The 15257-nt window shown below is 40.2% G+C and overlaps 2 protein-coding genes across 9 annotated transcripts in view; one reads left to right on the forward strand and one right to left on the reverse strand.

Annotated features, from left to right (window-relative positions):
* The window catches only part of rap1b (RAP1B, member of RAS oncogene family), a 441802-nt gene that overhangs the window by 180895 nt on the left and 245650 nt on the right, over positions 1-15257 (reverse strand). The window lies entirely within an intron of this gene.
* The window catches only part of mdm1 (Mdm1 nuclear protein), a 50053-nt gene that overhangs the window by 33482 nt on the left and 1314 nt on the right, over positions 1-15257 (forward strand). For 4 of the 6 annotated variants that reach the window (XM_060903244.1, XM_060903245.1, XM_060903246.1 and 1 more), the window contains 3 exons: positions 7634-7767; positions 13954-14188; positions 14838-14903. In XM_060903244.1, coding sequence (XP_060759227.1) covers positions 7634-7767; positions 13954-14188; positions 14838-14903 — 435 coding nt within the window. Of the gene's footprint in view, positions 1-7633; positions 7768-13953; positions 14373-14837; positions 14904-15257 lie in introns of all 6 variants that reach the window. The other 2 variants (XR_009651014.1, XR_009651013.1) reach the window with 2 other exon arrangements.

Consider the following 15257-nt stretch of genomic DNA (forward strand, 5'->3'; position numbering starts at 1 on the left):
GTAGCTCCATATCAGAGGGCCTTAGGATGCAAACTATGGAGCACTTGCATGTGACGTCACATCCGATCCAGATTGTAAACAGACGCCATCTTGTCGGTCAAACGCCATATTTCCGCCGTCTAACCGACACTGACTTTTGTTGTTTTTCGCCCAAATCTTCAAATATTACCGTGCCACAATGCCGGAGAGTTGTATGGCATATAAATGCCACAACAGGAGAGGTCAGAAATCGGGAAGAAAGTTTCATAGGCTGCCACGGGACCCTGACAGGCGTGCAAAATGGATTGCTGCTATCAGGTATACCATATATACAGTAATAGTGATAGACTACTGATACTTGATCTAACTGATAATATAAAGTATTCAACCATAATCGGCTGGTCAGTGCTATACTAGATACTACTGATATATCTAGTGTCAGTACTAGTACTCAATACTTAAGTGACTTACCCGTCCAATGAGGATTGTTATTTTCTTGTTTACAAGATGCCACATCTGAGGGGGGCTGACAAATCCTGAATTTCTGTAGAGATAACTGTCCAGAGATTTATAAGCACGCAGTGCTTCACCACTGAACAGCGAGGGAAAGTTAATGAGGTAATTATACACGTCTGGGTATTCCACCTCTGGCAGTTCAATATCCACTGACACGGTCGTGAAAACTACGTCCGGTAATCGATAAGGGTCACTAATCTGTAGGTCGTTTATTTTAGACATGTATCTAGTTATCTGTTCATTAGAAAAATGAGCCGTGTAGTCCGTCGGTTGAAATTGATCCATTTTGTACACGAGTGCAGCAATATTCAGCTGTGTTGTTGACCGACAAGATGGCGGCTGTTTACATTCCAGCTGGGATTCGGTCACGTGACTGCAAGAGGTCTATAGCCCTTTTTACACAGAGGTTCCATAATACTGGCGTAAAGAAAGCACTTTAATATTCTGGCTTTAGTGATTTACAGTGAATCAAATAAAGCCATCATGAAGTCGCACCAGTGTGTGTTTTTACACTGCAAGCCGGCGTTCCGCAACCAGAGGCGTGATGCTTCACAACAGAGCGTCGGCGTCTAGGGTGACGTATCTACACGTCGGAAATACAAATGCGCTGAGCATACCAGCACTGCTTTAAAAACAATGGTGGGTGAACTGAGTGTTGAGGTGCTTTTGTTAGCCGTGTGCATTTATACCACTCTTCAAACACAAGCAAAGTTGCTGAGCATCATATGCAACATGGAGAGAGAGAGAGAGAGAGAGGAAATCAGAGTGAAAAGTAATGAGGAACAGAAGAGTGAGAGACTCGTGTGAGCAACATGTTTGTATGATCAGAAATATGTTGAGGAAAAAGTGAAGAGAAGTAGGAATCGATTAGAGGCAGAAAGGTGCACGGACCTTAGACGCCATAGATGGAGACGTTTGAATTTGTGCTGGTCTTAGAAAGAAGAATGTCAATGTCAAAAATGTCACCCCGCTGTTCCAACTGTCCCTTTTACACAGATGTTGATTCTGGCTCTGTTACTACCAATTGTTCCTGGCTCAGAGGTGGAACAATACAGACCCCCCATTCCACATTCAGATGTTTTATACAGAACATGACGTGGAATAAGAGCCTGGTCCCACAACACAGACAGCTACAGTGGTGCTTGAAAGTTTGTGAATCCTTTAGAATTTTCTATATTTCTGCATAAATATGACCTAAAACATCATCAGATTTTCATACAAGTCCTAAAAGTAGATAAAGAGAACCCAGTTAAACAAATGACACAAAAATATTATACTTGGTCATTTATTTATTGAGGAAAATGATCCAATATTACATATCTGTGAGTGGCAAAAGTATGTGAACCTCTAGGATTAGCAGTTAATTTGAAGGTGAAATTAGAGTCAGGTGTTTTCAATCAATGGGATGTCAATCAGGTGTGAGTGGGCACCCTGTTTTATTTAAAGAACAGGGATCTATCAAAGTCTGATCTTCACAGATTGTGTACAAATGGAGGAAATTCAAGACCATTTTTACCCTCCCCAGGAGTGGTCGACCAACAAAGATCACTCCAAGAGCAAGGCGTGTAATAGTCGGCAAGGTCACAAGGGACCCCAGGGTAACTCCTAAGCAACTGAAGGCCTCTCTCACATTGGCTAATGTTAATGTTCATGAGTCCACCATCAGGAGAACACTGAACAACAATGGTGTGCATGGCAGGGTTCTAAGGAGAAAGCCACTGTTCTCCAAAAAGAACATTGCTGCTCGTCTGCAGTTTGCTAAAGATCATGTGGACAAACCAGAAGGCTATTGGAAAAATGTTTTGAGGACGGATGAGACCAAAATAGAACTTTTTGGTTTAAATGAGAAACATTATGTTTGGAGAAAGGAAAACACTGCATTCCAGCATAAGAACCTTATCCCATCTGTGAAACATGGTGGTGGTAGAATCATGGGTTGGGCCTGTTTTGCTGCATCTGGGCCAGGACAGCTTGCCATCATTGATGGAACAATGAATTCTGAATTATACCAGTGAATTCTAAAGGAAAATGTCAGGACATCTGTCCATGAACTGAATCTCAAGAGAAAGTAGGTCATGCAGCAAGACAACGACCCTAAGCACACAAGTTGTTCTACCAAAGAATGGTTAAAAAAGAATAAAGTTAATGTTTTGGAATGGCCAAGTCAAAGTCCTGACCATAATCCAATCGAAATGTTGTGGAAGCATCTGAGGCGAGTAGTTCATGTGAGGAAGCTTCACCAGAGGTGAAGCTGTTCTGTAATTCCTCCAAGCCGGTGTGCAGGACTGATCAACAGTTACCGGAAACGTTTAGTTGTAGTTGTTGCTGCACAAGGGGGTCACACCAGATACTGAAAGCAAAGGTTCACATACTTTTGCCACTCATAGATATGTAATATTGGATCATTTTCCTCAATAAATAAATGACCAAGTATAATATTTTTGTCTCATTGGTTTAACTGGGTTCTCTTTATCTACTTTTAGGACTTGCGTGAAAATCTGATGATGTTTTAGGTCATATTTATGCAGAAATATAGAAAACTCTAAAGGGTTCACAAACTTTCAAGCACCACTGTAATAATTCCCAGTGCTTTATCATAAAGACAAAACACAGCCTGCCTTATTGTCTTCTATCGACTCACATTTCCAAGGTTGCAGTTATGTAGGATTAAAGAATGACTGACTAATTTTGTTTGTATTCTTGGGAATCTGGACAAGTGAGTTCATTATAAAATATTGCTAATGTGAAAAACAAAAACAAGTGCAGGGGTAGGTGGGTATAGTCTAGAGTGTCTGTTCGAGTGTGTTGGCGTCGTTGTAGTTTCTTAATTGCAGGAGCGGCTGGGTGTGGGACTAAAAAAACAAGTTAGACTACACAATGCTTCAAATAAAAAGGAGCAGTAGTTTGTACCAACTTATTACTTGTCCTTAATCGTAAACTTAACAGCACCTTACTTGTGGTATATTTCAAAGTAAACAGAAGTCAAAATCAGGCACAAAGTGCCTTTAGACAAGTTATTTGGAAGAAGAAAGAAGAAGAACAACTTTATTCATCACACGTACATTTGTGAAATTCCTCTCTGCATTTAACTCGCCTAAAGCAGTGAACATACACGTGAGCAATGAGCACACATACAAGTGCAAGTTAAAAAGTTTGAAGACAAATTGAAAAAAATCTTTATTTATGAAAACAACAAACCTATTTCTCTACATATCCTCCACTTCTGCAAGCAGTGTTTCCATTGGAGAATTCTGGGGGATGTCTTTCACACCTTTTGAAGTTATAACATCTGTCTTAGAACTTTTTGACTTACCCTCATACGTACCCAGAGCAGTGGGCAGCCACGCAACAGCACCTGGGGAGCAGTTGGGGGTTTGGTGCCTTGCTCAAGGGTACTTCAGCCTAAGGCCACCCCATGTTAACCTAACTGCATGTCTTTGAACTATGGGGGAAACCGGAGCAACCGGAGGAAACCCACGCAGAAATGGGGAGAACATATAAACTCCACACAGAAAGGCCGCCGTCGGCTGTTGGGCTCAAACCCAGAACCTTCTTGCTGCGAGGCAACAGTGCTAACCACTACACCACCGTGCCGCCATTTGACTGTCATGACAGGTTTTGAAAGAATGTTCACTATGAATACCAAAAGACTGTTGGAATATCTGACACATGAACACCTGCACAAGTTCTCCAGTTCCAACACTTTGGCAAAAAAAAACAAAACCCTCCAAATGTTTCACTTCTGCATCATTCCATTGACATGTTGGACATGTGGACGATCTCCCATATTGTTTATAATGAGAAGTACATTCTTAATCACGCTTTCACTGTGAACACATGCCACTCTTAAAGTGCATATCACGGGTAAATTCAGGAGCAAGATCAGTGTAATTCTCCTATTTTATATTAAACTTTGGTCAAATATCTGTCACATTCTGCATTCTCTGCAATTTTTTTTTACCTTGCGCAATACCAGAAAAATCCAGTTGAAATCAAGCCATTTGAGGCGAATTGGTCCGCCTCTGAAAAAACTTGGCATTTGGATTTCCCGGGAAACGTTGATTTTCGTGACGTCGCGTGCGGGACGCCTCCCTCTGAATCCTACGTCAGCACTGGTTTGTTTATGAGAAAACGACCTGGTGGTTTTCTGCAAATTTCTTCAACGTTATCACGTAATTATTAAAATGGTTAACAGATGTATTGTAGGAGGGTGTAGCAACACCAATCTTGATGGGATTAGTACTCATCGTTTCCCAAAAGACCGGACAATGAGAGAGAAATGGGAGCGCTTGGTCTACACAGGCTGTGCACTGAAACCGTGCAAGCTCTCGCAGCCTGTTGGCGCTTCCGCAGGTGACGTCACGAATCTGGCTCCAGACTCCCTTGGGATTTTTCCAGACGCGTTTTGTTATTTTATTTTTTTCTGCTGTAGACAGATGGCCTTGTGCAAAATTACCCTTCTGGATGAGTGTGTAAAGGGACATACTTTCATATTTTAAAAAAATGAAATTGGTCCAGAATTTGCACTTTAATATAGAGGGAGAGAAAATTCAAATAGAGAGTTCAAAAAATGTTTATCCTTACTTACTAATTGCTTTATAATGCGGTTGTCTTTCCTGGTGAACAAGTGGAGCCTGTTTGAAGTAATTAAATTATATTTTACAGCCCATAATTAATGACCTAACCCTCTTCTGTAATGATGTTTCTACTGTAGTGTTTTAGTGTCATGTGTGTTAACATTTATTTTTAATCACACTCTACTTTGCATCTGTAGAAAACACGTTTGTGATTTTGAAGTTGATGTCGGGTTCTTTAGATTTGGTGATAAACAGCAGACGAGAAACTGTGTTATATTACACAGGGAAATCCCCAACTGATCTCACATGTACTTTTGGATGAGATGCACTACAATGGATTTCGCTGCTAACTTTTGCACGCACTCACTCATGTTTAGCAGTAAAAAGACTCTCCACAATGGGGCGCTTTAACTCAAGTAGCTATTGTGTGCTGCATTGTTGAACGGGAGATCCTATACAGTCCTGTCACACTGTAGCATGCGCTCTCACACATTGTGTGTTTGAAATAAAAGGTCCTAAACACACCCAACATATATACGTTTGGTCCTACTGCAGCCACAACATGACAACAGTTTTTCATTGCTATCAGCAAGGTACTGTACACTCGGTCAGAGCTGCCTAACTATAAATAAAGAAACATGTCATGCCTAAAGCCTCCCTAAACCCCACATCACAGACAAAATGAAGACAGCTGGCAAGGAAATGGACTGATGTGAACTTATTTACGAATGCTTTATAATAGGATATTTAATACACTTTATATTTTTTGCACTGTTACTGAAACAGTTTATGATGCAGAACGTCGTGGTTGTTTCCTATAAAGTCGTGTATTTGGACCTTGATATACTCAGCATTAACGTGTTAAACATCCACAAAAAAGTGCAAGCTGGTTTACTAACAGGTTCTACAGACAATGCATTGTTTACATGAGCAAAATAGCATGTCTTGTCAATTTTGCACATTTGGCTGAGTGAAGATGTGTACATTTAGTTTGTCTCTACCCAAGAGTGCAAAATGAAAATGGATTGATTTTTGCACACAGTGCAGTTTTTTTAAAGCCTGGCTGGAAGTCACATCAGCAATCATGATTGAATGAGCAAATGAATACATCAGAAGAGCATGTATTAAATCCACAGAAATCAGTTTACGGCACTTTCACCATTTTTTAAACCACATTTCTTCTTTTGGTAAGTCTTAGTCATGGGAAAGTTGGTCTCAATCATTCGTTAAAATGATGTTAAGCTCCTCAAAATGATAAATAATTGATTTCATTTTACATATTCGCTGAATGTTTAAACATCTGATGGCAATAGCATTAAAAGAAACCCTCTTCATTTTTATTCATGTCTACGCATTATGTATGTATGTATGTATTTATTTATTTCTAAGATATTTCAAACATTTTCAAGTGGTAATTTGCACATTTTGGACATTTGTAAAACAGGGCCGAGTTCTCTTGTTAGTTTTATTGCATTTTATGTGACATAAAATAAAATAAATTGGTCTGTGAGATCTTAACTTTGTGAAAGACGACACAAACTTTATTTAAACTTAAACAAAGACAGTCTTCAGGCATTGATTTACACTGAAGGTTTACTACTCAAAGAATTTCATAAGCAAGCACCTTGTATCCTGGAATGTTTCTCACAGAGCTGTCAGTTGGCTCTATTATACACCATTATGCAATGGCTTCCTTTGTTCTAATTGTTTAATTTTCATTACGTTACTTAATTACTTTATGATCATGAGCAGAACAAATGACAACTTCCTTCATTTTGATATGTTCAGATTTAAATATGAACCTACTTCATACTGTTATGTCAGCGTTCAGGCGAACAAATGGAAACACCAGATGGCAGGAACTTTTTCAATTGAATAAAACGAGACATCAAACAGCTTATGACAGAGAATCGAAGTTTCAAGTGTCACTTAAAGCAAACAGACACACTTTAAATATGTAAACACAGATAATGTCCAAACAGATCACTGGATAATTTAAACAGGGAAAAAACAAACAATACAATCTGCATAAAATTACTTCAGTGCAAAAATGACCACAGACTTCCCAATGCTTGGTGGAAGAAAGTCGAAGTTTATTTGGAAACTATTTGTAATCGGGGTGAAAATGCCATGACCTTGTGTAATGAGTACAATGGAAAAATGTAATATGCTGCTATGAGTCATCTTTCGTTTTTCGTTCTACCGTTTGTAAATCACATTAAGTAAAAGCATTTACCAAACGAATACATTTAAAATGTAATGTAAATGTGCGTTTGAATAAATTGTGAAAGGTAGTAAAGAAATCATTTGCATGCTTTTTGCTCCCAGCTTGTCAAAATAACATTATATCTTTATATCTTTGTATCTTGAAGTATGACTGAGGCAGCCACTGGTTGTTAAAATACTTATAATGATAATTTATTGACTGATGTTAAGCCAATATGTATAGTGTGTATGTTTACAAATTGCCAGAACAATTTGCTCTTCCTCCTGCCTATAATGCATGACAAAACTGAGTTAAATTGCAATTTTCATGGAGGTTTTCTTCTTCTGCCTACTAGGTGGTGCTATACTGGTCTCCCCTCCAAAGATAAAGTATAACAAGACCTCCAGGAGGACTGAACCACCACTTGGAAAAGTTTGCTCACCTTACAGACACCTCAGTTGTGTCTCAATTCCAGAAAAAAGCAACAAGGTACAGCAATTGCACTAAGTTTCTCCAACAATGTCATTAAAAAAATATCAAACGGTTTTAATAACACTTTTGTCAACTAGATACACTACCGTTCAAGACTTTGGGGTCACTTTGAAATGTCCTTAGTTTTGAAAGAAAAGCACTGTTCTTTTCAATGAAGATCACTTTAAACTAATCAGAAATCCACTCTATACATTGCTAATGTGGTAAATGACTATTCTAGCTGCAAATGTCTGGTTTTTGGTGCAATATCTCCATAGGTGTATAGAGGCCCATCTCCAGCAACGATTGCCGCTTTTCCATTACAAACACGGCTGAGCCGTGCCGTGCTGAGTCGAGCTGAGTCGAGCTGAGCGGGGCTGCTGGAGTTGCATTTCGACTACAACCGCGCTGAACCGTGCTGGCTGGAAGTGGGTGGACACATTGGGTGGAGTTAGCGAAAGTGGGTGGACGTCACGTGATGTCGTTAAGCAGCGCAAACAGTGACATCAGTGACAGTGGCGGAACAAGTCAGAGCCGGGCCGGGGGCGGGGCAAATGACCGGGCCCTTTATTAAAGCTTATCATAACATCATTTTAGGCTACAAAATGTCCGCAACTGCGGTGTTTACCAATTTCAACACTACCGGGTGCAACTATGTTATTTAGTACATCAAGTCCTTCAAACGAACATGTAACTCAGAAACAAAAAACATTAGGATACTGTACATGGCTCATAATAAAACATCAATAGCCTATACTGCGCACATTATTTGAAGGGCATACGAATGAGCGCTCAGAGGTTGCAACGGTGACAGGAAGAGTCAGAAATAAAAGGAGGGCGGTGCAAACCTCACTGAATGCACTGTGTTTACCAATTTCAACACTACGGGGTGCAACTATGTTATTTTGTACATTAAGTCCTTCAAACGAACATGTAACTCAGAAACAAAAAAACATTCGGCAACATACTGTACATGGCTCATAATAAAACATCAATAGCCTACTGCGCGCATTATTTGAAGGGCATACGGCGAGCCTTGCGCTCCGCGAACTCGTCCACGATGCTTTGTATGATCTTTTAAGCGGTAGTCTCACGACCTGGATAGTAAACAATAAACATGGAGGACATGGAGTCGTTAGTGTTGCTGGTATTGGTGCTGTGGCTTGTTGTCACCGACAACGCCAACAGATACTGGCAAGAGCGTATAGATGAGGCGAGGCGCATAAGGCTTCAGAAATTCTCGTAATTCGTAATTATTCTTCTTCCGGGTTTGCGGTGTTTACAGATCTCAGCGCGCTCGTGGGGCGTGTGTGGGCATGTGAGGACACGCCTCCTCACCAATCAGTGCACAGGGGAGTGTCTGCTCACGCCCCCAACCTCACTCGGCTCGGTTTGGCTCGCTTCAGCCCCACTCCAAAACCGTGCGAGTTTTAGGGGCTAAGCAGGGCTGAAACTAGCTGAGTCGTGCTGGTTTTTGGTAGTCGAAACGCGAGCCGTGTCGGGCTGAAGTGAGCTGAAGCGAGCTGAAGTGAGCTGAAAAAGGGTAGTGGAAAAGGGCCATATCACTCCAGTGTTCTAATGGTACAATGTGTTTGCTCATTGCCTCAGAAGGCTAATGGATGATTAGAAAACCCTTGTACAATCATGTTAGCACAGCTGAAAACAGTTGAGCTCTTTAGAGAAGCTATAAAACTGACCTTCCTTTGAGTAGATTGAGTTTCTGGAGCATCACATTTGTGGGGTCGATTAAATGCTCAAAATGGCCAGAAAAATGTCTTGACTATATTTTCTATTCATTTTACAACTTATGGTGGTAAATAAAAGTGTGACTTTTCATGGAAAACACAAAATTGTCTGGGTGACCCCAAACTTTTGAACGGTAGTGTATACGTGGAGTTTAATAGCCTTATTGAATGAACAAACATAAGTGAGAAAATAATTGCCGTTATCATATGACCCATACAGACCCACAGGCACGCTCTTAATAAAACCATTGGTAGAAGTCACATGACTGGGCACATACGGATTTTTGAATCCGGTCCGGCCGTATGCGGCCCCGGACCCGTTTCCCTCACTTTCACCATTTTCATTTTGCTCTGAATTGTTACTTTGAAAAATGAGCGACACAACTGAGCACAGTGAAAGTGAATTTTATTATCCGGATTATTTATCAGACACAGACCTAATTGAGCAACCTGAAATTGTCGAAGAAAATGAAAAGAAAAGGTACTTTTGAGCAAAGAAATTCACTTGTTTATACAAGGACACGTCCATCCATTATTCCGAAAAAATGTCGTTTTGTTATCGAGTCATCATCAGATGAAGAAGATTGAACTGACTCGACTGCCGACTCGATTCTATTTTGTTTTCAAATCAAAGTTCTTTTGTGTACACTTAAAGGGGAACAGAGGGCAATATATAGAGTAAATATAACAATAAAACACACATTAACGAACCTTATTCAAGACTTACAAAAGTTTTTTGTTCTAAGGTTGGAAAGTTATAGTGTTTTGAAAGTAGCTCGAGCAAACTATTTCCGCAGTTTGAACAGCCTGCCATGATATTAATTTTATCCAATCAGAATGCACGTTCATTTTCTCTGCGTAACACTCATGACGTATGTATGTGCCCAGTTGTGTTGGCTCATTGAGGTTGGGAATAGCACGTGTGAAATACCTGTTTCTGCCTCTTGCGACGATTTCGCAAGTCCACGGGTGGCGCCTATCTCATTGCAGCAAATAAATTCTGCTGGACTCGTGAACAACTCCACGTTACATTTTCCGCACGAGCACCACGCCGTGTCACCTGCACGCAGACGCTCTGCCCCACGCTCGCCATGCCCATGGTCAGCATCAGTCTCATCCTCGCCGTCATCCGAGCTTTCTTCTCTTATTTCATCACCGGAGTCGAGAGTACCTCTCCTAGCTATTTTAAGTTCGTTTCTTAAGACAAGGATTTTTTAAGATGTTACCTTGTTGACAGTTTCGGCGAGAATCTTCCGCCTTCTTCAAAACAGTCACCAGATGTGTCCTAGGGGAGCGACCTGACAGCAGGAGGCGTGAACTACCTGTCAAATTGGGCGGGACGTTCACGCCTCCGTAGCGTAACATCAGCTGATAAGGCATGTCACCACTCGACATCTGGTGACTGTTTTGAAGAAGGTGGAAGATTCTCGCCGAAACTGTCAACAAGGTAACATCTTAAAAAAATCCTTGTCTTAAGAAACGAACTTAAAATAGCTTTAATAGTTAGACATAATGAACTTCCACTACATAGTACCTCTCCTAGGTTCAAACTGGTACCCTTCTAAGCCATAGCCTGCTTGCAGTGTGTCTTGCGGGATCTCTTCGTATGATTCGACAGAGCTGTCGCTTTCACTTGATGCACCCGACGCCATGATTACACGCTTATCTCCTCTATTTCGGAGAGTTCCGCTAGTGCAGTGGGTAGCGCTGACGTCACGGTCTTTTAAAAATGGCGACTCTTGTGCGGTTTAGCGTATAAAGTATTATATTTACAATTACCAAGATATTTCGTTGTTTTCTAGTATATAAATTTGATAGAATACTTAAGAATACGTTACTTTGTCACATCAGCAACTGTATATATTATATTCAGTACCCCTTTAACAGGCTTGTACTGATGTTGTCTCCATGAGCTGACCCGAGTTCAAACTGACTTTTACTAATGTTATCTTAAAATCGTTTTTATTTCAAGAGAACAGTAAAGTCAGTTGTATTTTATAGAATTCAAACTGCTATTTCAAACTTGTGCAAAGGTGATTCAGCATATAAATGGTTTGCTGTCAATCAAATAAAAATAGGTACCCTATGGGCACATGTGGCTGTTGCTTATAAATAAAATTGTTTTCTGATACAATGTCCATATAGCATATATATGTTATCAGTTATACTCGCCTCATCTCTTGCAAGCATCACCAAGTTGTGAGCAGCATCAGGGCTTTGTTCAAAATACAGTGCTGTGAACTATATCTATTTTCAAAATAGTAAGAAAGCAGGTGGCACGGTGGTGTAGTGGTTAGCGCTGTCGCCTCACAGCAAGAAGGTCCTGGGTTCGAGCCCCGGGGCCGGCGAGGGCCTTTCTGTGTGGAGTTTGCATGTTCTCCCCGTGTCCGTGTTAACTTAAAGGCAGTATTTAAAGTAAACTAAACTTGAAGGCAGTACTTAAAGTAAACTTAAAGGTAGTACTTAAAGGCAGTACTTAAAGTAAACTTAAAGGCAGTACTTAAAGTAAACTATACTTTAAGTACTCCCTTTAAGTACTACCTTTAAGTTTAATTTACTTTAAGTACTACCTTTTAAGGTTTTTTTTTATATATATATATCTTCATAAGAGGGTGGCACGGTGGTGTAGTGGTTAGCGCTGTCGCCTCACAGCAAGAAGGTCCGGGTTCGAGCCCCGTGGCCGGCAAGGACCTTTCTGTGTGGAGTTTGCATGTTCTCCCCGTGTCCGTGTGGGTTTCCTCCGGGTGCTCCGGTTTCCCCCACAGTCCAAAGACATGCAGGTTAGGTTAACTGGTGACTCTAAATTGACCGTAGGTGTGAATGGTTGTCTGTGTCTATGTGTCAGCCCTGTGATGACCTGGCGACTTGTCCAGGGTGTACCCCGCCTTTCGCCTGTAGTCAGCTGGGATAGGCTCCAGCTTGCCTGCGACCCTGTAGAAGGATAAAGCGGCTAGAGATAATGAGATGAGATGAGTAAGAAAGCACTTGTTCATGAATTGTCTTAGCCTCAGTATCTGCGAAAAAGCTAAAAAAACCAACAACAACAACTTACAGAACCTTTCATTTGACCTTTCAGAAGAACCAATCAAAAGATACATTTTCTTAAAATAAACACCACTTACTTGATAACGAATCAGTAGCCTTGGTGAACCACGGGGTGAATTTCGTTTGTCTTTTTATCTGCCGATTATCTTCCGATACTACGAAGTTATAACAAGGTTTTTCTTATTTTGTTTCTAGTTCTGACTACTTCCGAAGTTTATCAAGAAATAGAACGGGTAATCGAACTTGATCAGGATAAGTGCTACTTGGTTACGAAGCTTTGCTATTGTTACACTCGTTCTTATGCTCGTTCTCGTGTACCTTTTGATAACGCGAGATCAACTGTTCCTATCGTGAGATCACGATTCGCCGTTCTGGTGATTGCAATACTTATGCACATGCACTACTGTAATCCGTATGCGCATGCGCAGTACGTGATTGTTACACTCTTACGTTCTTACAGCACAATGACATAGTGGCTACCGCTTCTATATGAGGCAGTAGCCACAAAAATTGATTGGTTCATTTTTTGCACACCATTGTTCACTGTTTTCTACTGTGTATGTTAGGTAAAAAAGGTCATTTGATAAAATGCTTATTGACCGAGTTAGGCCGGGCCGGACGGAAAAATATTTGGCTCTTAGTCATATGACCTTAAGACAAATATTTTCCCGTCCGGCCCTCCCACTCAGTCAATAAATACATGTTGTATAGACATTAAGAAGTAGCTTTCGGCAACACATCTAGTCATTTAACTGTATAATTTTGAAGATTGTAAACTACTCAGCTTTAAATGTAGCTTAATTACAATGTGTGATAATATACACTACCGTTCAAAAGTTTGGGGTCACTTTGAAATGTCCTTATTTTTGAAAGAAAAGCACTGTTCTTTTCAATGAAGATCAGTTTAAACTAATCAGAAATACACTCTATACATTCCTAATGTGGTAAATGACTATTATAGCTAAATTCTACTAAATGTCTGGTTTTTGGTGCAATATCTCCATAGGTGTATAGAGGCCCATTTCCAGCAACTCTCACTCCAGTGTTCTAATGGTACAATGTGTTTGCTCATTGCCTCAGAAGGCTAATGGATGATTAGAAAACCCTTGTACAATCATGTTAGCACAGCTGAAAACAGTTGAGCTCTTTAGAGAAGCTATAAAACTGACCTTCCTTTGAGCAGATTGAGTTTCTGGAGCATCACATTTGTGGGGTCGATTAAATGCTCAAAATGGCCAGAAAAATGTCTTGACTATATTTTCTATTCATTTTACAACTTATGGTGGTAAATAAAAGTGTGATTTTTCATGGAAAACACAAAATTGTCTGGGTGACCCCAAACTTTTGAATGGTAGTGTAGTTGTGATATCACATGTAATGTTGATCAAGAGTACCACTCTGCTCCATTCCATAGATCGAAGGTGTGAGTTTGACTCGTTCTCCTCCAGCTGCAGGGATAGCAACAGTAGACCCACTCCCCTTAAGAGAAGACACATGGGCTGAAGACTCTCCTGAACCCTCGCCTGATCCAAAACCAACCAGAAAAAAACCTCACAAAAAATCAAGCAGTGCCTGGGTCATAGACAGTACCACACCACATACCAACAGAATCCAAGGCACACTAAGGAACCCAGAGTTTCAGCATAACGGTATGGTGTATGCTTTCATAGTCTAGTAGGTGAACACTCTCATCACTAAGTTTTCTCCTTTCACCAGTGTGACCACATCAGTGTGTACAAAAACCAGACAATGGCCATATAAACCTTACAATGAGTCATTTACTGTCAGGGAAAAGACTGAGGTTAAGTTACCGTCAGCAGCATCAGGATATAGGTCAGTCTCCCATCCCCACTCTTCTTCTGTTTTCTTTTCTCCATTAACGTGTCTACGTGATGTGTTTTTTCCACTGAGGGTCTCGTAGAATGTCGGCCCTTCTGCTATCTGATTGAACTAAAGTGTGACTTAAGATTGTCCCCATTGCGACAAAATGTCATAAAATCCTGACTCCATGTATTCTCCGGTTTCATGGCTTAACTATTATCACCATCCTTGTATTTATATGACAGATACGTTGCCTCTATTTTCATCTATTCTTTTGACTTTTCATTGTCATATATGAAGACATCAACAGGGTTAGACTCTTGCTGTTATCACAATAACAGAACTACAAATTAAATTTGCATGTTATATCATTATTATGTCATCAGATATGCAATATGATTGGGATATTATACTGTAATATCACTGCAGAAAATGACCAAAAGGTTTCTCCTGTCTTTATTTCCACTTCATTTATAGGTAACCTGGGAGTCCATCGGCCAGACACAATTGTGTTCCCTTCCAGCGACTGTCTATCTGACAATGGTATCAGTCTCTCATTAATAACATGATTCATATGAAAGCATGGTGATGTACTGTATACAATTAATTTCCAAGTTAATTTACGAAAGACTCAGTGTCAGCGTTTTTATCACAAAAGGTAAACTTGAAGCAACATTTTTTATGTCTGTCAGAGTGCACAGCAACCTAGTTCAGTCATTCTTTACCTTTTGATGTGGTGCGCATACTGGAAGCATTGAATATGTTTTAACCCCTAATGCTTCCAGCGTGGTATTTAGTTATTAATCTTAGAACATATTATACAGTAACTACAATGTATACTCAACAAAAATAAAAACTTTACACTCGTTTCAAAGTCAATAATTTGAACATTTTGGA

Source organism: Neoarius graeffei, chromosome 21 (assembly GCF_027579695.1).
Source record: "Neoarius graeffei isolate fNeoGra1 chromosome 21, fNeoGra1.pri, whole genome shotgun sequence".
Lineage (NCBI taxonomy): Eukaryota > Metazoa > Chordata > Actinopteri > Siluriformes > Ariidae > Neoarius > Neoarius graeffei.